At 36.4% G+C, this 27,655-nt stretch overlaps 1 protein-coding gene across 3 annotated transcripts; it reads right to left on the bottom strand.

Moving 5' to 3' along the window:
- PRKCQ (protein kinase C theta) lies at positions 1-27,516 on the bottom strand. Of its 3 annotated transcripts, XM_053465413.1 has the most exons (18): positions 27,273-27,516; positions 24,596-24,724; positions 22,227-22,429; positions 21,620-21,680; positions 20,954-21,116; positions 18,397-18,428; positions 18,225-18,310; positions 17,913-18,042; positions 15,696-15,805; positions 15,197-15,302; positions 14,032-14,189; positions 12,777-12,950; positions 5,648-5,739; positions 4,796-4,858; positions 2,969-3,107; positions 1,860-2,048; positions 647-775; positions 1-240 (listed from the first exon to the last, which is right to left on the bottom strand). In XM_053465413.1, exons 2-18 carry the CDS (start codon positions 24,714-24,716, stop codon positions 85-87), a joined length of 2,112 nt encoding a protein of 703 aa, XP_053321388.1. In that variant the 5' UTR covers positions 24,717-24,724; positions 27,273-27,516; the 3' UTR covers positions 1-84. The 3 variants fall into 3 exon arrangements, with proteins under 3 accessions (XP_053321388.1, XP_053321386.1, XP_053321387.1); XM_053465411.1 differs by lacking the exon at positions 27,273-27,516 and having other exon boundaries at positions 24,596-24,923; XM_053465412.1 differs by lacking the exon at positions 27,273-27,516 and having other exon boundaries at positions 22,227-22,426; positions 24,596-24,921.
- Between the last annotated feature and the right edge of the window lie 139 nt (positions 27,517-27,655).

Genomic DNA, 27,655 nt, shown 5'->3' with positions numbered 1-27,655 from the left:
TCTGATTACACAGTAGGAACAAACTGTTACTTGGCAGTCTTTTGAAGATAAGTTGCAACAGATAGGTCTGAATGTAAGACTGTCTCAGCAAACAATAGCTTCCATCTTGGGGTTCACAAATGAAAACTTCTTGAACATATCTTGGTCCATGCTGTTAATAAGCCTAATGTCTGTGGTCGATAATCTTGGTTTCTCGTTCAAGAACTCTTTGTCAAAATTTGAGCAGTCACTTGCTGATTTCTGTAGTGAGAAAGGATGTTATTAAAAATATATTTATTTATACAACTTTGTAATTACAAATATGCACAATAACATATTGTCTCTTAAACAGCTGTTTTCTGATAAGACACTGGACAATCTCTGCTTTCTTCTCAAACCAAATAATTTTCCTGCAACAGCAATTCCTTCCCTTGACAGAATAGAATAACCAACAGTTATGTGGTTGGGGTAACAAGTAGCACCTCTTAAACTGGAGCTCTCCAGAGCCTGGCCAGTATTGCGACACGTTTCAGGTGATTTGCTCAAACATATGTTAATACTATCTAATTCCCATTTTAATTAATGGCAATGCTTAGTGGCTATGGTCTGCTTATGGTGATAAAATAAGTCCCAAAGATATATGTTAGATTTTATTTATAGGCCTTACCACTTTTGGCTTAAATGGCGGTTCTATTTCTCTGTTTTCTAAGCGTTTCCAGTCAATGTGCTGAAAGAATGCATGATGACGAATGTTTCCCTTCACTCCAAGTCGTCTTTCTGGTTCTCTGACGAACAACTAGAATGGCAGATCAATTTAAATAAGTTAAAGCTGCGATTTCTAATGGATTCACTCATGTTCATTTGATGGTCATTACAAAATATAAAATACATTGTTTTATTTAAGCTGATGAGCACAGTCTGGCTTTTATGATGTGTCCTTGTCAATGTGGTAGACCTAGGTCTCCGGGGGAAAAGGCACCTCATATTTCTCTTATAACTTTGCCAAAAATTACTATTAGCTTAAGTAAGCTGTCCTTAAGAAAAACACAATCTTTGATCTAGCACAATGTTATTACCCATAGAGAATAGTTAAGGGACTTCTCATTAACTGTCACAATACTGTATATTAACTGCAAGTTTCATATAATGCTAGCCATACTGTTCAAACACAGAAGAAAAATTACATGTGTGTGACATACAAATGGAGTCAACGGGAAAATAATCTATTACTAAAGGTGAAATATGACGTAGAAGTTTGTTCATCCACATCCACCTTGGAGATTTTGCTCAGAGACATTCGCTTAGCATCTTCTACTTCACAATGAATGCCCCTGAAACTGATGGCAGTTTGGATGGACCATTTCAGCACGAGCATATCGGAAATTATAGCAAATAACTATTTGCTAGAAAATAAACCTAAAACGTATAAAATCTATCTAATATCTAACCCCAGTAGGGTTCCCTTATACAACAATCAGGGGAATACTATGGACGGGTCCTGATTGCTGTTTGCAGCTCTATGACAGCTTGATCTCCTATGCACCAGCAGGTATTTAGCCCTGTCACTATAACAAGTGGACAGGTCAGAACGGAAGGGTTGGATCAGGGCCGAGGCAAAGGGCAGACAGCAGGTCACAAAAAAGGGCACTGAAGGGGATCCGATCAAAGGGGGCAAGAAGGGGCTGGGATGATAAGAGGGGAGCTGGATGGGGCCTGTGAGAAGCTGCAGGCAGTGATGGGCAAGACAGAGACCAGTCAGAGTACAGTATGATCATTCTGATTGGAGCTTACAGTGACAAGGCTATTATATTCATCAGATAGATTTATATTAAACATAGATTATGTTCCTGAGTGCTTAAGCTCTGCAATGTTTGATTTACCATCACCAACATATCTCTTGCTTCCTTGGTGAGAAACCGAGGATAGATCGGACCATCCATACGTATTGACTGGAATAGTTGATCTTCATCAATGCCATGAAATGGAGACTGACCAATTAACATCTCATAAACAAGGACTCCAAATGACCACCAGTCAACTGAATAATTATATTTTTGCCCTAGTAATATCTGTGAAAGAACAATAAACATAAAGTGCCATCACTCTTTGGCCAATAAAAAGAAAAGAAGGATTGCACCAATTGTATTACATTATATTTAATTTATGGAGCATCAACAGATTTGTACGATACGGAAATAGAGAATGTAAACAATATTCTAATTAAAAACATGTAAAATTGCTCTTGCAAGTTACAATCTATTATAACTGCTTACAATTAAATAGATTACACATTAAAAAAAAAACATAATGTACTTTACACTTATAACAGGGTGGTTTTATTCCAAAAACAGTGAGTTGCGGGTAAATTGCATTGAATTGAAACTGTTGATTTCTCATCATTGACTTTGCATGATAAAGGGTCAACCCAAGGTATTTATTATATTATTTCAGTGAAATTAAAGGTTCATCACTCTGTTTAGTGAATCAACTAGTAACTATGTTACCCAAAAAAAAAGCTTAGGCATTTAAAATATCACACCCCTCATCTGTAAAAATCCAAAATAATTATTTATACACAATACTTTCTGAACTATTAAATGCTAAATAGTTATGTTAGCCTAAGTCATGGAAACTAGAAACATTTTCTATTTCTGTCTTTAAGAATAGTAAGGGTTAGTAACAATAAAGACCTTATTGTCAATAATAATACTTCTGCAGGATCACCTCAAGTAACCTTTACTCTGTGGTATAGATCTTCCACAATTGCATATTTGCCTCAGACTCTATAATTTGCTAATATTTGTATAAATTAAAGACTTCCAAAGTAAATGGTGCGTAAATATGTTAATTTGAGCATATTATTTGATGTTTAACCCCTTAAGGAAAATGGGCGGTCCCAAAACCCATTGAAAACATGTACGGGCTTTGTCATTAAGGGGTTAATATTATTTTCCTATTGAATTACTAAATTATAAATGAAAGAACTTACCTCGGGAGCTATATAATCTGGTGTCCCACAGAAAGTGCTGGTCTTAGCATCCCCAAACATGTTTTCCTTGCACATACCAAAGTCTGCTATTTTTACGTGTCCCTCCATGTCCAACAGTACATTGTCAAGCTTCAAGTCTCTGAAAAATAGCAACTTGTCTTGAGGTTCTAATGTGGTGGGACTATAGGTAACAGTAACTGTCCACTTTAAGTCATGCTCTTCCTTTGTCTTGATCACACAGGGAAAAGGTATATATAAACTTGTCTTGATATTTTAAAAGCAAATAGGGGAAAAACATGTCAATTAAAGATGTGTTCATACCTTGTTTGGGCCAACATGGTATATTATGTTATAGGAGTTTAATTAAATAAAATGATTACTTTCACTACTTGGACTGTCCTCCACCAGTATCCCCATGTGGATGTATAGGTGCCTGCATGAGATTTTTTCCTGTAGATGCCACATATATCTTTAACAACACTATACTACAATTGACATATTTTATTCTGTTTAACTTCATAGCCAATAAAAACCACTGCAAATAATGAGAATAGCAGCGGGGACATGCATGACCCCGCATTATACTAAAATGTTTATGGTCAACATAGAAGAGGATTCAAACCTTAGATATAGGCTAACCCACTTAGATTATATTTTTCACATTTGCGTGGAAATCCTACAGATTTTGACAACAATTATACCCAATCTCACCCAACCATTAAACTAGATTACTCCAGCCAGTGCGTCAACTTTCTTGACACTAAGATTAGCATCACCAACAATGGCACAATCACTACTACATATGAGAAACCTACTGACAGCAACAAATATTTCCACTGATATAGATTTTTGGAGTGTTTCTGTGAGGTTTTTTTGGCCATTCATCTAGTAGAGCATTTGTGAGGTCAGACACTGATGTTGGACAAGAAGGCCTGACTCGCAATCTCTGTTCCAGTTCATCCCAAAGGTGTTCAATGGGGTTGCAGTTAGGGCTCTGTGTGGGCCAGTCAAGTTCTTCCACACCAAACTCACCCAACCATGTCTTTAGAAAAGGAATAGAAAAGGGCCTTCACCAAACTGTTCCCACAAAGTTGGAAGCATAGCACTGTCCAGAATGTCTTGGTATGTCCCCTTCAACATACCAATACATTTTGGATATTGCTATTGGTGTAACGGTCAGGTGTCCCCAAATTGTTGTCTATATAGTGTACCGTGGCACATAGGGTTCATTCAATATCAGTACAAATACCTAAATATATCTATATTTTTTCCATTTGTACTGACTATGTATAATTATTTTAGGGCCTTTTTCCCACATTTTTCCTATTTTTTTAAATTTTGTTTGTACTAAAGGAGTTTATCTAAAAAAGCCCTACCTTTCTTTAAAAAAACACATGTAATTTGTGTAGTTAAACTAAACGAGAGAGTGGGAAATAATGCCTGTAAACAAGGTAGCAAATGTGCTAAAAACCCTTTTAGACATCTTAGTGGGAAAAAAAATCCTTAGTCCTTAAGGGGATTAAACTCAAAGGATAGGTGCTTAACTCACTCCCTGAGAAATATTACTCACCAGAGTCATAGGGTTTCCACAAAGCAATATCCCCCCCCTCCAAACTTGACAAATTTATAAGTAATGTATCCTTAATTGGGTCACTCACATTAAATCAAGTGTACCAGCTCTAATATACTAGAAAGTACAGCCAGCAGTGGTAAGCTCATGCAATGTACAATATAAAGGAATACATCTACAGTCATACTGTTAAAACAGCTTCAATAAAGGTGTACTAATGTGTTGTGCAAATAAATACATTGAATTAAACATAGTACCTGTATACCACTCCTTTGGAATGAAGAAACTGAAGACCGCAGACAATTTCAGCAGCATAGAAGCTGCAAAGAAATATATATTAAATTAAAATCACATTCATATATATATATATACACACACACGTGTAATTGACCTAATTCTGGCGGTTCCCCACCCCTTGGCCGTAGCCAAAAAAAGTACACTAAATGTAAGTTATTTTATTTGATGCATTAATAACAGCTTCAAAATAATTGGTTTACTAAAATACATTATGGAAGAATATGACCTTTTTATAAATGCATTCAGGGTAAATGGTTCATAATTAAAGAGGAACTGCTATATTTAATATTATCCCCAATCTTCATTTTTATACATGCTATATATGAAAGATTACACATTGCTGCTGCGTCATGTTGCAAACAGGTGCTCAGGCCGCGGGTGGTCATAGAAATAGATTTACACAGGAAACATGAGGCTGTATATAAATGCTAGTGCTGAGCATCTATAGTCTGCCAAATGATGCATACTATAGGATATTGATATAGCAAGTCTGTTACTACTGGGGGTACATGAGAATCCTCTGGACATGACTTTTGTAAAACTGCATGTTCAGGGTGTAGTCAAATCTAATATTTGAGAAAAAACTACTCAAAACAACGAATCGCAGTAAAAACCCAAAAAACAAACACTTAGAGCATTTACTGTTGGCTACGGGGGGGGGGGGGGGGCTGGTACGTTCTGGCCCAGGGGGGGATGTAAAGTCTAGCATATATTCTCTCCATATTATTTCAGTCTGCTCAAAATAGCTTGAATCATTATAAAGAACATGTGTGTGTCAATCTATATATTGATTAGAAAAAAAAGTCCCTTACGTTGCCCTGGCAAGGTCAAACTTGTGGCAGGCTTGTATATGGAACATGAGATCGCCACCGTTGAGGTATTCCATGACGAAAAAAAGGTTTTCCTGTTGTCAAGAAGGACAAATCAAATTAGCAAGCGTATGAACTATCAAGATATGTATGGCTGCTTTTTTCATACAGAAGATTGCATATTAAATACATGTATTTTAGATTCACAATTTAATATCTTGAAGTTATATAACACAATTCAAAAACATCACTCAATCTAAAAGCAGATTTATCTTACTAAATAGGTATACCTATAACAAAAGTATTTACTGCTCCATATTTTGTATCACTCGGTTACCATTGGGTCAACACATATTTTCCATCCTTCTACATATGGAAACTGGAAGACCCAGAGCCATGATGGTGGGGTATGCATCGACAGCCCACTGCCAGTGAGTACTTGTGAAAAGGCAGTAAAAGGTTTGACATGTGATATGGCCAAGGAGTGGTCTGAGATAAATGCTACTCTACAGACATGGAGATCCAAGGTCTTTCCTGTTATATCTTGTTGTTTTTACCCAAAGTAATTGAAAACTAGAGATTACTCAGTTTCCCTTTATCTTAACATGTCAAAAAGTATAAAAGTGGAATAATTATTTAAAGAACATAAATATATCTCCCTTCTAAATTTACATTTAAAGGAGATCATAATGTTGCTAAAGGCTTCTGAATAAATGTTCTTGACCGGCTTGGAAATCTCTGTACCAACAGCTGTAACAAATTTTTTTTTTTGATCAGTGACATGCTTTTTTTCCAGTAAGTGAACCGGCTTTCGACTTGCTCAGGCTCTCCTCTGGTGAAAATATTTCATGCTGAGAGCTACCACCAGGGGAGGGCTGGCAGCCTAAGGCCTGGGGGGCAAGTCTAGTCAACTGGCCCATTGCACCATCAAAGCGGCTGCGAGCGACATTGAAAGCGGCCGTCGTGCGGCAGTCACTCCACCAGTGCCTAATGAAATTAAAGTGGCCGGCGTGCAAACACCGCATGCCTCAGCTCTTCATTACACCCCTTTTAAGACGTGGGAAGAGGAGCTGAGGCATGGCCATTGGGTCTGACAGCCGCATGATGCAGGGGCGTACCTAGAGTATTTGGCACCTGTGGCAGACCCTGTATGTGGCACCCCCCACACACACTTTAAAACTGCATAGTTTCTATGGTTAGGCAAACATTGACAGGGGTACAGCATATTTGTTATCATTATATACTTAGGGATTACGCAGCACCACCGTCAATGTGTGCCTATACATTGAGCCAGACACTGACAACCCCTATCACTATATACTAAGCCAAACATTGATGTGGTGTAGGCTTACCACTTTAGTGACTGGCATAGTATATAGTAGGGATGCACCGAAATGAAAATTCTGGACTGAAACTAAAAATTCAGCATTCACTTGGCCAAAACAGAAAAAAAAAAAAAAAAAACTTTAAAATACTTTATTAAAAGTAACACCAAAATTAGACAAAAAAATCAACAATAATATTAACACACACACATATATATATATATATATATATATATATATATATATATATATATATACACATATATATAACAACAATCACAATCCTATCATGCCCAGGTTCTAGCATGTGCTGGCTGACTTAGCATGATAGGAGTGTGATTGCTGTTTGCAATTATATATATCAATATATATATATATATTAATACTGTCATTGAATTATTCTGTCCAATAAAAGTGTTAACACACCAAAGTTGGACCAAAAAATAATTTATAAGAGCAATCACACTCCTATCATGCCTAGGCAGCCACTACATGCTGGAATCTGGGCATGAAAGGAATGTGATTACGGACTCCCTATGCCAAGCTATCCCCCAACACTTACACATCCATGCTATCTGGAACCCTCATTCACAAACATTCAGCATAACACCCATCACTCTCACACACTTACATTCAGCATAACACCCATCACTCTCACACACTTACATTCAGCATAACACCCATCACTCTCACACACTTACATTCAGCATAACACCCATCACTCTCACACACTTACATTCAGCATAACACCCATCACTCTCACACACTTACATTCAGCATAACACCCATCACTCTCACACACTTACATTCGGCATAACACCCATCACTCTCACACACTTACATTCAGCATAACACCCATCACTCTTACACTTACATTCAGCATAACACCCATCACTCTCACACACGTACATTTAGCATAACACCCATCACTCTCACACACTTACATTCAGCATAACACCCATCACTCTCACACACTTACATTCAGCATAACACCCATCACTCTCACACACTTACATTCGGCATAACACCCATCACTCTCACACACTTACATTCAGCATAACACCCATCACTCTTACACTTACATTCAGCATAACACCCATCACTCTCACACACGTACATTTAGCATAACACCCATCACTCTCACACACGTACATTTAGCATAACACCGATCACTCTCACACACTTACATTCAGCATAACACACATCACTCTCACACACTTACATTCAGCATAACACCCATCACTCTCACACACTTACATTCAGCATAACACCCATCACTCTCACACACTTACTAATCCACTCTCTCCTACCTTTTCTTCTTTCACTCTCACGTTTCCGTTTCCTCTTCCTCCTCTTCTTCTTCTTCTACTTCTTCTTCTTCCTGTCCTTCCGGTGCACTGAGCGCGGAAAATGTTGGGCGTGGCTTCAGTGTTGTTGCCGCGCGCACCGAAACGGGAGGGGGCGGTCCGCCCCGGCTGCCGCTCATCTGAGGGGTGCCGGCATGGTGGCACCCCTCAGATGAGCGGCAGCCGGGGCGGACCGCCCCCCTCCCTCCCCCGCCAGGTACGCATGACGGCCGCATTCAATCCTGCTCGCAGCCGCTTAGTTTTTAACTTTGCGGCCGCAGCCGCATTGAATGTCTGTCTGCCGGTCGTCCGTCCGGCCCACCGGCCCGGATTTAGGGCGGCCTGGGGGGCAATTGCCCCCCTGCCCCCCGGCCCAGCCCGCCCCTGGCTACCACGGCAAAGGGTCACAGAGATTCTGAGGACCAGAAATCAATTCTCAATCAACACAGGCTTTAAAGGGAACATCTCTGAATTTTGTCTCTTGCCATTTCTAAACATATTTTATTTCATTTGGCCTGTCTAAAATCTTGTTTCATTAAATCAATTTTGACAAATGAGATAATTGGCTGCTTAGTTTTTCTGGACAAATGTCAAATCATTACAGTATTTACATTAGTACAAAGATTAGTCTGAGAGATTTGGGGAATATCCCAATGAATAAATATTTACTGCAGACAGTAATCTGGAAACGGTGATCTTTGGCAGATACTGATTGAAAAACACTTGATAGACTTGTGCACAGCAAGAAAAATCGATAAAGACGAAATTGTCATTTAGTTTTTGCCACCTCCATTTTCAGACAACAAATGCCTAATTTTGTCACCAATATTTATAAATTATTTATTCTGCAAACTGGAGTTTTTGCTGGTAGGGTAAATGTGCAAGTGTCTTAAACTCTACCCAGGAACAGTATTTAAATGTGTGCAAGCACACTCAAATGTCTTTTTTACCAATACTCTTAATGATTTATTATTTTGTTTTGTCCACAAACTAGAGGTTTTACCTATATTAATTTTTCTATTGAAAAACAGCCCTAAAATAAACAAATGAATTATTACATATGAATGAAAGAAAAGAACTGTCTGCTGCAGTCCCTGTATATCAATAATGAACTACTATATACACTATAGCCTCTCCAATCCATCACAGCCCAGCAAATTGACACCAGGATCGTAAATCAATCTCATCCTCAACACTGTCACTGTCCCTTCTCCTGATTGTAAATGCTGACTGACCAGAGTGCCAAAGTAAGGAAAAAATCTCCCATAGAGTTTTGGACCCATCAATCTCAGTCATAACCATCAATAAGAACATTCCATTTTTTTTGGCTACCTCCACACACAGTCCCTTTCCAGGTTACCTCATCGAAGAGCACCAAAACGGGTTAAAAGGGCACCAAAACATGGCAAACAAATCTTTCAGGGATTTTGCCATTCGATTTTGTTTGTTTCATTGGGGACCCTCCTCGTTATCGGGGATTTGTACAAACTGACAAATTTGTAAAAAAAAGAATGCACAAGTCTAATACTTGATTCGGATTTCTGATCAGGATTTTGTTTTTAAGACTGAGATACTCAGTTCTATTCTAAGCTTAGAAATTGAAAAATGGATTAATGCATAAAATATAACATGAAACTATAAGAATGCAGTCCTTACATTTCTACATAAAAAGTGTGATCACTAGATGGAGCCAGAACCCTTTGAAGTATGGTTTGTCTTGGGTTCTTAATTAAACACTAATTCACCGATGAGGTCTCAATGTTACAAGCAGGATCCAAAAAAAAAAAATAGCAATTACATTGCTGTCATACATTGTGAAATACCTACATATTAGATTGCATTTTATGTATTCCAGAAGAAATTTATTACATAAACTTCTGATCTCTAAAGAAGAAGCATTTTGGTTTTATAATATAATTCTAAGAATCATCTTGCATTACATTAACCATTACTTTGCTAAAAGTTTTAATGGCCAAATATGGCGGCTTAAACTTATGATTTAAGCATTTCCCATTATATAAACTAGGCAAAGATTGGCAATTCCATGCATATCGTGCCATACATAATTAAAGTTTAATATTGTCATGATTTGTTCATGCAGTGCAAACAGATTCTGTGGTGTTGTACAAATGAGGCTGCAATAATTACTTGCATTGCAGGGCTAGAAAGGAATCAAAACTGAAATGCTAGCAGGAAGTGACTTACTGAATATTAAAACATCTATCACATCAGTGGAAAATTCACACATAAAAATATAAAGACTGTGCCAGACTTAATTCTTATTAGAGGGCTTTCATCAAACTTTCCATCCAGGAATAAATGAAGGGCCTTCTTATTAATCAAAAGCGCTGCCTAGATTATTGGATCTATATAAATAAAACATAATAATAAAAGACAACAGGACTCCAGGTTCTTAATGGTATGATCAGCAAAAGCCAAAGGTTATAACAGTGACGGGTACCAATCTCACTTATTCACTTTACTCTATATGCATCAGCAGGCCCTATTTCTTTCACTATGATCTCTAATTAAAAGTTCACCTCTGAGCTATGAAAGATCACTGTAATCATGTTGGCTGTTTGGTTCAACTGTTTTGTTGCAAAAGAAGAAAGTTTTTTCCTTTAAGGTGCTGATCTTACTAAATCTGTCATTTTAGTCTTTGAAGACTCAATAGCCTAAAAAAACCTGAAAACTTTTGAGAAGCGTCTTCCATTTCTATGGCAGCCGCCTATCAGCGTTGGATCTTATTTCAAATGACAATGGAGTGATCCTGGCAAAAGATTTTCAATGAGGCAAACTTTTACCTGACTTAAATATTTCTGCCCCTTTTTATACACGACAATACCTTACTGGCCTTAGCAACCGCAGACTGACACTGCACATTGTTGCCTAGTTTGTTGTCTATAACAATTCCCAAATCCTTTTCATTTGTCGTTACCCCTAATTCACTACCGTTGAGGGTGTGGGTTGCTTGTGCATTCCCTACCCAGAAGTGCATAACTTTGCATTTATCTACATTGAATTTCATCTGCCATTTGTGTGCCCAGCCCCCCAGTCTATCTAGAACTATGTAATATCCTGCTCACACTGTATTACTTTATCTAGTTTAGTGTCATCTGCAAACACAGAAACATAACTAAGGAAAGCTACAGTCAGTTAGTGTTGAAAAAGGGGTGGAAGAGCACCTTTAATTTATGTAGGGATTTCATCTTGCAAGATGTTCGTTATTCGGAACACTAACATTCAATTCTCTGAACTGAATTAGCTTCAGTGTTTTACACACATACGTGGAAGCCAAGTTATTGGAAATGCCCCTTCTGTAAAGATAGCGTGAAACAAAAGGTCAAGACAGTAGATGTCATTTCCCATAACATAAAAAAAAAGGAACCGGGTCAGGTTGTATTCAGCCATCTGCACTTCATTTGTAATTAAAATGAAAGTAGCATTGCACTAAGCTCAGTACGATAAAGTGTGGTTTTGAAACTATTTTACTGTCAGTTAACCACAGGAACATCTGACCACGTTGCTGTAGCTTTACACAGCTTGTAACCCACACGCGGCAGGAAAATATTATCTAAACCAACAGATAGTAAGTACAGCTCATTGTGGTGGAATTATTTTAGTCCCAAGTAGGTCGCATGAACTTCTCATTTGTCCATTGGTGGTTCTTAAGGCTTGTAGAGGAAATGTAGAGGAATCTACAATAAACTGCTTTTTTGTTGTAAATTACATTAATTATGATTCATTTGTGTTGGGCGCAAGAAGAGAGGGGCCCTTTTAGTATAAGTGCTCCAGGACTTCAAGCTCCTTAATCTGGCCTTGTGCCCAATAGTAATTTGTGCTTCAGAAAACCTGTATTGATATCCTGCTCACATCTCAGTTTGTTAAAGAGGCAGTCACGTGAAGCAAAACCTGGTAAATGTAGCTGCTTCTTGCCTCCTGGAAGGTGGTGCTGCCGGGTCTATTGTGCAGAGACACCAGTGGTGGGGGGGAAGCCAGGTGGTGTTGCAGATCATATGACGTTGCAGAGCATTATGAGATTGTCAGGATGTGATATATTTCAATCAAAGGAACAAACATGTTAAAACAATGATATGTTCCCTTAGCCGATGAGACATAGCATGAAAAGTAATTGCACTTGCAGTTTAGAAAATAAACCCTTATATCTCCATCAGGGCCGGCCCAAGACAATATGCCGCCTGGGGCGAAGTTTAAAATGCCGCCCCCCCCTGCCGATGCCAGGGGTCATTATCTACCCTCTCCTCCACTTAAAAAAAAAATAGCGCTTGGGGCCGCCTCTTCAAAAGTGCCGCCTGGGGCAATTGCCCCAATATGCTCCATGGTAGGGCCGGCCCTAATCTCCATCCACCTGAAATAATTTTATGTTTTTCATGTAGAAGAAACAATAATAACCTTGTTGTGTAAACAGTTGACTAAATAAGCATCCTCTGGCTAAGTTACCTGTGTTTGAAATGTGCAGTAAAGATGGGTCAGAAAAGGGTGCTCCCAGGCAAGCGAAAGCACCCTTTTTTCCACCATGGTACACTCAATGTCATCATCCATAATGACAACGTCTTTCTTTAGGACCTTCATTGCAAAAAATTGATTTGTGTCCTTAAATTCTGCAAGGAACACCTGAAAAAAACATGTTTTTAAAATTGATCAGTGCAATTGTTTTTGGAATCTAAAATATTTTTTATTAAAGTCAAGATGTATAAGGTAAAAGAATATCAACTGTCTGCTGCATCATGTTTGATTGATTAAACAATTAATTAGATTAGATTAGATTAGATTAGAAAATAAATACATACATAAAGGGAATTCTGGCTTAAATTAATTTCATATTTAGGAGATTTAGTTTAACATATTAAGCATAGATATGCTCTCTGGAGTGAATAAAAGGAAAAGTAACTATTGATATACCTGGTGAAGAAAGAAAAATAGTAAATAATGATATATGTTGTACACAAAAGCAAAAGCTATAACTTTTATAGCTTTAACACAGTAAATTAAGACACATAATATGACATTGCATGGTAATTTTAATTTATATATGGTATTTTCATTTAAATGGTGGTTCATTCGGGAGTTTTTTATTGACTGTAGAATAAGGGCATGGTGAAAAGGGCAATGGTTCAGGGTCCACATAAAGTTGACGAGCCCAGGAAAAAGGTTGCTCGCCGACGAGCACATCCTTTCATCATGCAGTGTGCGGTATCTGAGTGTAAAGTGTGTGTGACTTCCTTCCTGTGGGCAGGAAGACATTGAGCTGAACTGGTACATACTCTGAGTATAACATAACTGCTTGCCCACGGTCAATTATAATTTACTCCGCTTTGCATTGTGAAGGAATCCCCTCCTGTGGGAAAGGAAACCATGGCTTACCTTTGTCAAAGAATATATAGCTATATATGTAACTATGTATATGTAACACCACATCACATGGATCAAACCAAAATATAAATAAAAACCCTTTTTTAAATGTACGCAGCAGTGACATGCATTCACTAAAATATACAAATAAAAAGCAAATAATAAACAAGTAATGTATAATGTACAGTATACCAAAATGTTGTACCTCTGTTAACAGTTAATTTCTTCTAAAATGTGTCTGAATTTAGTCTGGAATTGAGGACACCCTTAGATTATATAGTTATTTTGTTTAAATAATAGCCACCATTTAATAACACTACTATAGAGAAGTGCATATATTTACCTTTCCAAAGCTTCCTTTTCCCAGCATTTTATGCAGTACAAAGTCATTGAAGGTCAGTCTGATGTGACTGCATAAGTGCTCTCTCAATCTTGAATCAGTAGAAGGTTCTTGATCTTTGATTTCCGCTGCTGGCATTTCCCAGGAAATACCCTGGGGCTCTAAAGTTGATAAAATACAAAGCAAGTATTGTATTATAACAAACTATTAATTGATTTGCCAGCAATGGGTAAGGTTTGGCTTTTCGCTGATTGTTTGTGCCAACAAGTGTCATTGTTTTGTGCAATGCTTTATGGATTCAGAAATATTACCTGCAATATAAAGACCATCATATGATGAATGTAGAATTTATGTACGTTCACAAGAGGCACTGTTGTTTAGTTTATTTTCTTATGTTATTAACAATCTTAAGTGAACCAGGGTTTTATAATCTGACGTGACATTAATGATTTATACTATGACAATAAATAGAAAGAACACCAGTGGCATGGCACAAAAATGTTCAAATTCATTTGTACCTGAAATTGAATCAGCTTATTAGAAATAAGGCAGTAATTACAGTTTACAAAAATGTTGTAAAACATGAAATGTTTTATTTAAAGCATAGAAAAATGTCACAGCCAGTTAATGAATTCAACAATCAAGTCAGTATTTTAAAATGCTGCTTATTAACAGTTACACTAACTAGTAAGGTGTTACTGTGACCTCTTAAAAAGAATAAGCATGCCCATGATGGAGAAAATGCCACCCATGCGGCATCTTTTCTGGCCAGCTTCCCCAATGTTACAAAAAAGGGTCATATAATGTAAAATATACGTAGTGCCATCGTTTTACGACAGGGATCCCTATAATATAATCCCAAACATTGACTTTAAAACCAAACGTATATACGTCATACAACATCCATGCCCAAGCTTCCCAAGCCCTGTCAGACCAATATGAATCTGGAAAATTCATATTCTTTTGGAAACAAATAAACTTTGCAGGGCCTTAATACACACATTATTTTTTATGTTTTCCCCCATGATACTTTTAATTATTATTGCGTTGAATCATTTTTTTATACATTCATTTGGTGTTCATGTCACTCAATAGATTGAAGACACAGCCAAAAATATTTTAATTGTAGTATGTTTCCCAAAAGATCTATTTTCAATAAGCAACCTACCTTTTTTAACCGATAAAACAAAAGGTTTGCCATGTGCAGCACTCAGTTCACCAACTTCAACAGGGCCTTCCCTGTAAATTTGTTCAGTTTCCTGTTGTCTCCTGTCCTAGAATAATGAAATTCATCAAGAACTCAACACAAATACAAGAGCATTTTGAAACAAATGCAACCCCTAAGCAAGGAAAGGAAATATGAATTGTTTAGTTGTTCAGATATTTGACATTTTCTGAGGGTATCCCTACGTGAAGGGACCACCGGTCAGTTTTAAAGGCGGTGTTCAAAAACTAGTTTCATTACATAAAATCAGCACATTATTTGGTATTGAATAATAATGTTACACCAATACAAAAGAGGTTAAACAGGAAAAACAGATATTTAAAAAGTCAGAACCAGAATGGGATTAGGTGACAGATAAAAAAAAATCTAATTTAGATTATTTTCCTAATTTTTCTATAGGGAATGTAAAACGGAGAATTTCGAACAGAATTTTTGTCATTACCTGCTGTTTTTTTTCTACCAATGCCAGCGCTTCTGCCATCATCTTTTGGTTAATCCCACAGAGGTTTGCAACTTTACTTTGACACTTGTGATGGACATTAACACCACAATCTTTAACAAAACAAATAGGAAAAAAACAAAAAAAACATTCCATTAACGAATTCAACATTTAAATCGTTATAGAAATACAACTTTGTTCAACTACAATGATTTGAAGGGAATCCAAAGGGCCCCAACACGTTAAAATAAAAAAACAGAAGTGTATTAACAATACCTTATTACAATGTGTTTTCCTAGTAACGGTACAGAAGATCATAATTTTTTGTTTTTTATGTATATGCATGTTAGTGTAGGTTGGAAAATTAATTTTAACGTTTTAAAGAGAAAAAAAAACTTCAAGGCCAGGTATTTGTACAGGCTGCAAATCCTTAATGTGCGATGATATTAGCATACATTATCCATTTTTATTAACATGAATAATCTAATTGTATTGTTTTATTAGACAATTTACATGTATGAGATTATGCCGGAAGGTAATTCCCTACAATCTATTACAATATTTGTAGTCATAGGGGAGTTGCCTAGAAATGTGTTATTGGTCACACTTTTAACCCCTTAAGGACAATGGGCGGTTCCTAAACCCATTGAAAACAATGCATTTTGAGCCCGTACATGTACGGGCTTTGTCATTAAGGGGTTAAAAATAGTTGCATTTATCCTGAAGGCCAATAAAACAGCCCAAAATATACAGTGTGTGCAAAAGTCTTAGGCAGGTGTCGAAAAAATGCAAAGGAAGAATGCTTTTAAAAACAGATATTTTATTTTTTCATTTTTCTCAAAATGCAGTGAGTGAACAGAAGAAGACTCTAAATCAAATCAATATTTGGTATAAACAATATGAGATCTCCAAGGTATGCCTCGTTGCAGTTTTTTAAAGAACACGGTAGCTAGGTTGTTCCAAACATCTTGGTGAACTAACAACAGTTCCTTTGCAGATTTAGGCAGCTCCCGGCAACAAAGTGTCTGTTTCTAATTTATTTCTGCTTCTTCAGCTTGGATAGGACATCTGCAAACCCCTGTCTGTCTTGAAATTTCTGACTGGGAGACAACTTTGTGACCTTGTTGTTGTGCTGAGTATTGAGGCAAAGAGTGGTCACATAAAATATTGGTTTGATTTAGATTTTTCTTCTGTTCACTCACTTTACATTTTGTTAAATAATCAAACAATATTAGCATGTCTATTTTTGAGAGCATTCTTATTTGAAAGCATTTTTTCACACTTGCCTAAAATGTTTGCACAGTACTGTATTTGGTAGAGAATACACTCTGTGTGCGCTATCCATTTCTTTTGAGAACTCATTAATAGAAAAGGATTCAATAAAAACACAAAAATTAGCACAGAAAAGAACCAAACATTGTGTAAATGCTGCTTTATGCCCTTACTGCAAGGGAAAGCCTGGTGGCCATATATGGAATTGCATGTAAAACACATTAAATCGATTTAGGCATTGCTACCCAGTGCTAGTATATATATATTCTCCTGGTATTATTACTTGCCAAAGCAAAATAAGACCAATTGGCTTTTGTTTATTGTTCACATGAGTGTTTACTACACCCCTTAATGACAAAGCCTGTACGGGCTCAAAATGCATTGTTTTCAATGGGTTTAGGGACCGCCCATTGTCCTTAAGGGGTTAAATTCATATTCATTGAAATATTTTGTAGTCTATTTTGTAGCAAATATGCCTATGTTTCCTAACAATGTAAATATATTTTAATCCAACGTAAAGTATAGTGACCAGATCTATTGTAAAATGATTATTTATCAAGATAAAACATACAGCTGTGCAATTTACAGAGCTAATCGTTTACAGTGACTGTGGAATCCAGGATCAATACCTTAACTCTTTCTATAATTTATTGTTATTAAAAAAACATATCTATGCCATAAAGTATGCTTGTAACATTTAAGTAAGCAAAAACATAATGTTATTGTGTATGTGGATATAGCTGTGTATTATATAGCAGAAAGAACAAGTCAAACTCATCAAAAGATACGCGTATGAATGACAGAATCTGTCATTGCCTTTGGTTAGAGCACTGAGAATAGCGAACTCGACAGGGGTTCCACAGCCAGTCAGTACGAAACATCTTTAGTGCTATACACAGCATGGCAAGAATCCGTTACTGCTGTCAATATAAGAACTTCACTACTTACCCGCACACTTTAATCCCTGCTTTGCAAAGCCCCATAAAAGTGTCCCGCAGTGCTCACAGAAAGTTGGGCTTTTATAATTGTACACTTTAAATCTGTGTGGCATGTCTATCTTGAATCTTTCTTTGTGGAGCTGTTAAAAAGAGGTTGTTGGGCAGAGTTTATCATTCATACACAAAACTTCACTTCATAAAATTTCCATATTTTTCTCCCATGATAGCAGTGGCTTCTAAAATGGCTACTGGTTGTGTGGGAAGGTATGTGTGTATATATATAAATTTGGAAATTTAAGACACAAATAAATCATTTACTTACCACGGTCTCCTTGCTGTTGATTGCAGAACCTGTGCATTTACCAATTACTTTATCGATACATTTCTTGTGAATTGATACATTGCATTCTGTGTAAAGAAAAAAAAGCAATGCAAAGGATCATATAGTATTTAAAGGTTTTGCACAGCTGAATAAAATATAAAAGGTTCCTTACGTCTGCACTGATATCCTTGCTTGTTAAGGCCCCTAAAAATATACAAAACATACATATGAATTGATTATCTTTCAGTTAATCTATACTAGTATACCAACATACCTCCAGTAAAAAAAAGATAAATATTATCTACTTCATCATTACAGGGACAGTAAGGGGAAGCCCCACACCTTGGCATTATAACTATACTATATATTATTCTTACAGCATTTTATACCATTATATATACACAGATCAGCCATAACATTTGTCTTGTTATCATGGCACCTGTCAACAATTATAACCTTTCATGTGTTTATTGAACACAACCATTAAACATTCACAGTGCCGGTGGAAAAAGTAGGTGAACCCTTGGATTTACTAACTGGGCAAACCTCCTTTGGCAGCAATAACCTCAAACAAGCGCTTGTGGTAGCTGCAGACGTTCAGAAGAAATTTAAGCAAGGTTCGGAAATGTAAGATTCTTCATTACAGAACTGCTTAAGATGAGCAATATTCGTAGGATGTTTGGTAGGAACAGCTCTCTTGAGGTCATTCCACAGCATCTCTAATGGGTTAATGTCTGAGCTATGATTGGGTCACTTCAAAAAGGTAGATTATCCTGTATGATACCTTGATAAACTTGGGAATTCATTGTCCCCTTGATGATAGCAAACTGTCCAGGTCCAGTGGTAGCAAATCAGCCGTAAATCATGATGCTCCCTCTGGTGCACTTTTTATGCCATACGTAGAAAACATTTTGCCAAATTTCAGGCAAACAGCGATGTTATGTGATCAAAGTGATGTCCTGCCATGGACTCCATGCATGTTTAATGTTTCTCATATGAACAGAGATGTTCCAGTTCCAATGATTCCTTCAAGCATTTAGCTGTTACCCTAGGGTCCTTTTTTTTACCTCCTGTTCAATGGATTGGTCTCCAGGTTTGATAAATCCTGACTCAAATTAGCTTTTGTTGAAGTGATTAGCCAAGCGTTTGCATACTTTTTCTAACCCACACTGTGAATGATTGAATAATGAAGTCAATATGCACAAGAACAATATAATACTGTGTGCGATTATGAGCTTGTTCATTATTGTAATTTAGATGAAGATCCCATTAGTGATAATGATAATATATAATAATAATATCTCACTGCTGCTATCAGTACCATGGACAACATTATGACAAGAATAGTTGGTATTTGGGAAAATAGTTAAATAAACATTCTAATCTTCTATCTCTAATCTAATATATTATTTCTTCATATAATCTACAATTAAAATTATTTTTAAAAAGTAAATATGAAGACTTAAACATGTTCCAAGATCATAGTACTCAGATACAGCAAGCCATTTATTAGATGAATTTTCCATTTCCATTGGCTTTCAATCTGAACTTGTGATCTGGATGAGAGATTTTTGATAGACACGAATAACAGCAAGAGTATAGCTAATAAAATGTACACCTCCTTCTGGTACATTCACTTGAAAGGTTCATACATTTTATAGCTTCTATTAATAATACATTATTCCCATCTGTGAGCAAATAGCACAATCTGAATAAAAGTACTGCCTGCAATCATCCACTTGCTGTCAATTACCATTTTGCCATTTACAGATAGCAGTTACTCCACTCCTTTTTTAGCGCATACAGACCATCAATATAATATACATAGTTTAAATACTTGTCTCTTTAATTGTATATGACATCTGGCATTTTGATATAGCTATGTAGTATTGAATAGTAATACATTTAGAAAATAACATATTTTGCACACAGTATCTAAAATACTTTTGTATTTTTTGTGGGACCTTATATTTTACAACAGAGATATGCATGGAAACCTTTTATGTGCAGGGAGGATATTTTTCCTGATATACCTATAAGCAAAACGTAAAATAATAAACATAAGCATGATAATCTGAGATTCTTTTTTATTTTGTGGATTGTAGTACGATTATATATTGGACATTTTAAGCATACGTAATTTGAGCCTGCGACTGCTAAGTCACTTTTCTTAAGCATGCCAGTTAAGAATGGGTAGGTCTCTTTCTCACTCTCCCCCTCTCCCTCTCCCTCTCTCTCTCTCTCTCTATATATATATATATATATAGATATTTATTTACTCACAAAGTCCATTGCACACCATTCCAAATATTCCAAGCCTGGTGCTAGTAACCAGCAGTTTCCATACATAGCACTCTGAAAGGATGGTCAGCACTCCAGGTATTTAAGTTCACAACTTCTCTTTATTCAAACAATGTCGATGTTTCAGTCATTGCTGACTTTCATAATAAAAGTCAGCAATGACTGAAACGTCGACTTTGAATAAAGAGAAGTTGTTAACTTAAAGACCTGGAGTGCTGACCATCCTTTCAGAGTGCTTTATATATATATATATATATATATATATATATATATATATATACACAAACTCTTAATATATATCAGGCCTATATATATCGTGTTTCATCTGTCTTTCAATTACCACGTATCTAGGATTAAACCAATGCCTCCACATATTGCAAATAAAAATAAAAAGGATATGGAAAAAACTTTAGAGATAAATTAATTACCAAACGAATTCATGGCAAACGGAACAGAATGTTGGTTGTGGGAAGAATGTTGCTGTAAATTCATGAAGCTTGACATTGTGGATTTTGGCTTGTTTGATGGCTCCTCTGCGCTGATGTAATGCAAACTGGCCTTCTAAATCGGCTTCATAATGCTCTTTGGGATCTGTGAATATATGCAAAATAAAAAGACTTCAAATCTGTGCAGTTCCTTGAACAGAATATTTTGTACAAAATGGGGAAAACCACATTGACATATGTAACGTAAGCTAATTACACATATAGAGATACATATAGAGATGAGCAGCCAGATCTTCAGCCAGAAGGTTACTGCAAAAGACTTGATTCAGGCCCTATTTGCTGCCGTCGAGCCTAAGGTTTATGTTTCATTTCAATGGTATTTCATTATTAAATTTGGTCCTTGAGAATACAGACCTCTTGCAGTTCTAAGATTTTTCTATGAAAATGTAATGAAAAATCTCTGCCTTGCTTAGCTATCTTTGTATACATGTTCTAATATGTTGTAACATATTACTGTTATCTCAGTCTGGCTAAAAAATAATTCTTAATCAAAACCAAAAAAACGTAACAGTAGGTTGCTTTAAAACAAACTGTGTAAGTGTTGTGTCAAAACTTAAACGATACACTGAAAACAAAACATTTACATACCCGACTGTTCCAGAAAGTATCTTGCGTTCATTATCATTCGGCCTTGCGGTTTTAGTTCTATCTGTACAGAACACAAAAGAGGTTGTGCATTTCCCATTCTACCATTCCAAAGTAATATCATATCTTTTTTTTACACTTTTTCCAGTGAGAATTTTCCATGGAACATTTAGTTGTATAGAGAAGCCACTATCTATACTTATAACAGATATGTTTAAAAGTTCTATTTCCAACACGGAAAATGATCTTACATAATTTCGGAAAAGACTTGTTAAAATGTAATCTAAGGGTTTCTCATGTTAAGGTGTGGTTTGTTACTATTACCATTACAATGACCACACACTCTGGTTAATGAAGGACAACCTTAAAAGATACATTATATTAAAAATAGGGCTAGAGTGTCTAACATGACAAATCATTCTTCCTGTTAAATTATTTATTGAATAAAAGTTGAATAAAATCTTCTGGACTGCTTGAAAACAGTATTCCTAAAAATAATAGCTAATTGAATATGAATATCCCCTTATTAGTCAGATTCTTGCTTGAATATGTACACTATACCCCTAATTGGTATTCATATAATTGCAAATCAAAAAAAAAAATGTATTACCCAGATTTCCATTTTCCCACTGTTCTTTTTGCAGCGCTCTGCCAGAGAATTCAACTCTATGGTCGTTTCCGAAACCATTCCTTCAGGCTTGCCCTTAACAATAACATGCATTACTCTTCCTTTTCGAATATGAGCATCGAATGTGCTTTCCCATGGTGGGTACATGGTCGGTTTCTTCTGGATATATACCTTTCCATTCTCTGCTTACAAAAGGACATATTTGTTACTAAAATGTGTTAACTCATGAAAACGATTCTGTTATTGTTTTTATCAGCACCAAAGTAAGTTTAAATAGTAAGTTTAAGTCAATTATTTTTAAAATAGGTAATCTTGATTGTACATACTCATAAGCAAGATGTAGAATAACAAAAGATTTCCAGGTTCATTTCATCTAGGACATTCTTGATTTAAGAGGCCATTAAGGGTTAATGACACATGTTAGGCAATTAAGTATTAATAGTCTGGGAATCATTATAAGCTTAACAAGACAAATCAATATAACAGTCAATGGGGGAAATACTAATACACATATTCTGTTTCATCTGTTAGCCCTGGTGGGTTAAAATGCCACTTATTTGAGAATTAACAGTCTGGTAGATTAAGACCTGCTTCCCCAGGATGATAATAATCAACAGAGGTGAACTTCAAAAAAATAAACCTTATTTGACTACTTAATTATGTGTAATTTTAATTAAAGTATTTTTAGTTGAATCTATTTCAATAAATATCCATTTATGACTTTACAGCTAATAAACATTCACAGAAGTCTAAAACAAGCCTTTGTTATTGGCAAAAGAGAGCAAATTAGTTGGCAGCTGCCTCATTTACAGAAACACCAAACTAACCACAGAATAAGCAGCTCTGATTTTTGTTTGTGTAACAAGTAAGAGCATGACATTAACTTGGTAACAGAAAATATTTTTTAATGACAACATTATTAGAATAAGATTATAAATGAAAATAAATATTACATAAAATAATATAAATAAGAAATATATATTTTGTCTTCTGTGAATAAATCCACTGTAAAAAGAGTCTGGTACAGGGTGCTATATTATTTGAAAAAATAAAAATGTGCATGCTAATATTGTTTTGATTCAGCTGCATTGGAGGGTTTTCCAGCATGCACTGCCGTTTTAAGGTTATACCATATGATCCTAATTGGATTCAAGTCAGGACTTTGGCTAGGCCACTCCAAAACCTTTATTTAGTTACTTTTGAGCCATTCAGGGGTGGACTTCCTTGTGTGCTTCAAATTATTGTCCTGCGCTCAACCGCGCTTGAGCTTTAGGTCACAAACTGATGGCCAGACATTCTTCTCCAGGATTTTCTGTTAGAGAGCAGAATTCAAGGTTCCATCAACTATGGAAAGTTGCCCAGGACTTGAAGCAGCAAAGCAGCCCCAGAACAGCACACTACCACTACGTTTGACTGTTGGTATGATGTTCTTATTGTGGAATGCTGTGCTAGCTTTACGCCAGATATAATGGTACTCATGTCCACGGAATATTATCCCAAAAGTCTTGGGGGTCATCAAGATGTTTTTTGAAAAATGTGAGACAAGCCTTTGTTCTTTTTCAGTGGTTTTCACCTTGCAACTCTCCCCTGGAGGCCATTTTTTCACAATATCTTTCTTATTGTGGAATTGTGAACTCTGACCTTAACTGAGGCAAATAAGGCTTGCAATTCGTTACACATTGCATGACCTCTTGGATAAGTCATCGATCCCACTCCTGAGAAGGTTCACCATTGTTCCAAGTTTTCTCTGTTTGTACATAATGGCTCTCACCATGGTTCCCTGGAGTACCAGAGCCTTATAAATGTCCTTTTAACCATTTTCAGACTGCTAGATGTTAATTACTTTGTTTCTCATCTGTTCTTGAACAGATTGCTGTATCATGTGCGGCTTTTTGAGACCTTTTTGTGTACTTCACTTTAAAAAACAGGTTCAATCAAATTGATGTTTAAATTCAACAACACTGACGATAATCATGCGTGAGTGTACCTAGTGAAATTATCAATTTTAATTTGGTTAACTGGCTGGATTAATAACTAAAGGGGGCATTTTTGTTGCATGGGGCCTGGTAGGATTGGATAGCCTTTTCTCTTCAGTCCATGAAATAATCATATCAGATCAGCATTTTGTGTTTTTCTTTGTCTAATAAATAAAATTATTTGATGAATTATTTGTTAAGTGTAACAAATATGCAAAATTAAAAGAATACTTTTTCACAGCCCTGTACATATCTCTAATGGAAATTGTGGGTACAATTAACCTAGAACATCATGATTTTCATTAACATTTTAGTTTTACAGGTCTAAAAGGTCTGTATAGTATTAGGATATTATAATAGTTTTTAAATATTTACCTGTTTCGACAGCTTCTTTCACAATCACAGCACAGTAAGGTCTTTGTATCTCCTCCCCAGGAGGCTGAAGGTAAGGTCCAAGTTCAAAGTTGGAGAGACTAATCCGTAGAAATGGAGACATAACTTCTTCTGTCATTGGAAAAAGAAAAACACAAAAGTTGCTTCTATATAAATTGAAGGTTCCTCTAAATTCAGAGCAGTTATCTCTGACAGGCAGCCGTAACGCTAAAAAAGTTACCACTCTGCAAAAAAAAGCTGATCTTTCCCTGCGGGAGGAAGCTGTGCAGTGGTCTGTCTGTCGATAACCACATTTTATCACACTAGTGTCAACCGTGCCTTTCCTGATTTAGCTGGTCAATCAGGAGGCATAGTCATGCAGCGTCAGGACTTGAGCACCTGTTGTCTTCAGTTCAATAACGCCATGCTTACTGTTGTAATATCAGTTACAGCATCGTGAGACTTATTTATACAAGCTGTGTAGTAACAGGCAACACACTGTTACTTTATCCAAAATCATAACAATACAATAACAATATAATGTCAATCAAACAATGTTTCATTTTTTAAAATAAAAATGTGAATACTCACAAAATATTTGTTTGGAAGTGCCAGAAAGCTACTCAGGAAAATTATACTCGTGATTTAAATCATAGAAATGATCAGGGTTAAGGCATATCAAATAATTATTGTGCATCTATTAACCCTTTGCATGCATGCATGTGTGCCTGTTAAAAGTTAACAGCAAGTCTTTGAATGACGTTAATCTGTGTCTTTTAGAAGATAGTTCCATTGCAGAAGAAATTGTTTATCACTACCATACTTTACTACCAGACTTAGGGCATTAAAACATATTTTGCTTATAGTAAAGCCAATTTGTGTCAACAGAGTAGATTAGGGCTTGCCTTAAGTTGTATCTTTATGTGGAACATTGCCAGCAATACTGTATCACCTTGTTGCCATGGCATCTCTAGGAATCATATTTAGGGGTCACATGGGAGGACAGTGACAAAAGTAGGGGTAATTGTAAAATTGTATACATATTGTAATTGTATACATATTTATATATATATCTATAAAAAATACAGTACATGTACACTATATGGACAAAAGTATTGGGGCACACCTCTTAATTATTTAATTCAGGTGTTTCAATCAGACCCATTGCCACAGGTGTATAAAATAGAGCACATAGCCATACAGTCTGTATTTACAAACATTTGTGACAAGAGCTCATTGAATTGTGATAGTATGCCACCTTTGCAATAAATCAGTTCATGAAATTTCATCCCTGCGTGATATTACACAGTCAACTGTAAGTGGTATTATTGGAAAGTTTAAGACTTTTAGAACAACAGCAACTCAGCAAGGAGGCGGAAGACCACGTTAAGTCATGGAATCACCAATATCGGATCGAGTGGTGTAAAGCAAGCAGCCACTGGAGCAGTGGAAACGTGTCTAATGGGTGAGTATGGGTTTGGTGGATGCCTGGAGAATGTTAACTGTCTGACTGCATTGTGCCAATTGTAAAGTTTGGTGGTGGAGGGATAATGGTATGAGGCTGTCTTTCAGGGATTGGGCTAGGCCCCTTACTTTCGGTGAAGGGAAATGTTAATGCTTCAGCATACCATTGGACATTTTGGACAATGTTCTGCTTCCTTGTGGAAACAGTTTGGGGAAGGCCCTTCTCCATTCCAGCATGACTGCCCCAGTGCACAAAGCAAGGTCCAAAAAGACATAGGTGGATGAGTTTGGTGTAGAAGAACTTGAGTGGCCCACACAGAGCCCTGACCTCAACCCCATCAAACACCTTTGGGGTGAACTGGAACTGAGATTGCAAGCCAGGCCTTCTTATCCAACATTAGTTCCTGGCCTCAAAAATGCTCTACTGGACGAATGGCCAAAGAATCCGATAGAAACATTCCAATATCTACTGAAAAGCCTTCCCAGAAGAGTGGAAGCAATTATAGCTTCAAAGGGAGGACCAACTACATAATAATGTCTAAGTATTTAGAATGCAACGTCATAAAATTCCCTGTCAGGTGTCCCAATACTATTGTTCATATAGTGTATACACACACACAAATATAAACACAAACATTTGCAAAACATTTTTAAATTAACAAAATTCTTTGCTTGGCTAATTGTCCTCCACTAATTCTACAATGCCACTATGCTTACGCTGACTAAGTATCCTTAAGAGTTTCTAATACGCATATCATAAAATCTTGTCGGCTGAAGATCACAGGTACCTCAAGTGTGCGTTTGTTAAATGATATCAGTGCTCCCTTGCAGAGCCGTAGCTAGCCCCTTTTGCCCATTTAAGGTGAGTTAAGGCAGGCACTTTGATATAAGCTTAAACTGCAGAAGTGTGGCAGAATTTCTACACAATGATAACTCAGCAATATAGTTTAGCACCTTTGTCTTGGACACACTGCTGTTTCAACCTGTTTCCATGTTTCTGCCTTGTTTCTCTATTTGGATAAGTAAGTAAAAAATATGAAACCTTGATAATGATCTGCCTGTGGAACCTAACAGTGACATTGAATCGTCAACCATTTCGTGTCATCTGTTTTCTAAAATATTCTTCAACTTATGGTTGCTGTCTTCTAATACAAAAAACAATTATTAATTCTACAAAATGCCATTGTAACCATGTATTGTTTTGGCCTTCTTTTACCTGTAGGTTTTGCTAGATGGTTCAACTGATCAGCTAGGTAGCATAAGCGGCACACACTGCAACACTTTTGCCAAGCCAATGGCGGAAATATGTTTAGACATCCAGTAAATTCTGTGGTCTTTATCAAGTCAAATAGCTTCTGATAATTGTGAGCTTCTGGTTGTCTGTGCGGCTTCTCTTCTGGACACGGGATCTACTTTAAGCAACATGTCTCAGAACTTTTTCAGACGTGTTCCTTTTTTTGGCTTTTGTGCATATGTGACACAATACATTCTAATTTAAAGGCAGTAATTTACTGCCCAATTTACTGCCCAATATCTCCACCTGTAAAAGCAAACCCACATAAATCAATCTAAAACATAAGACAATTAAACATTTAAGCA

Source organism: Spea bombifrons, chromosome 4, assembly GCF_027358695.1.
Source record: "Spea bombifrons isolate aSpeBom1 chromosome 4, aSpeBom1.2.pri, whole genome shotgun sequence".
Classification (NCBI taxonomy): domain Eukaryota; kingdom Metazoa; phylum Chordata; class Amphibia; order Anura; family Pelobatidae; genus Spea; species Spea bombifrons.
Note: the sequence above shows the minus strand (reverse complement) of the source record. Positions and strands in the feature narration are given on the sequence as shown.

Coding starts and splice junctions, on each gene's coding strand:
- PRKCQ (XM_053465411.1), bottom strand. CDS start 24,731: ATGACAGAAGAAGTTATGTCTCCATTTCTACGGATTAGTCTCTCCAAC. Junction 21,681..22,226: donor GTGGGAAAATGGAAATCTGG/GTAATACATTTT, acceptor TGTTCTGTACAG/ATAGAACTAAAACCGCAAGG. Junction 15,806..17,912: donor GCAGGGATTAAAGTGTGCGG/GTAAGTAGTGAA, acceptor GTTTTGTTAAAG/ATTGTGGTGTTAATGTCCAT.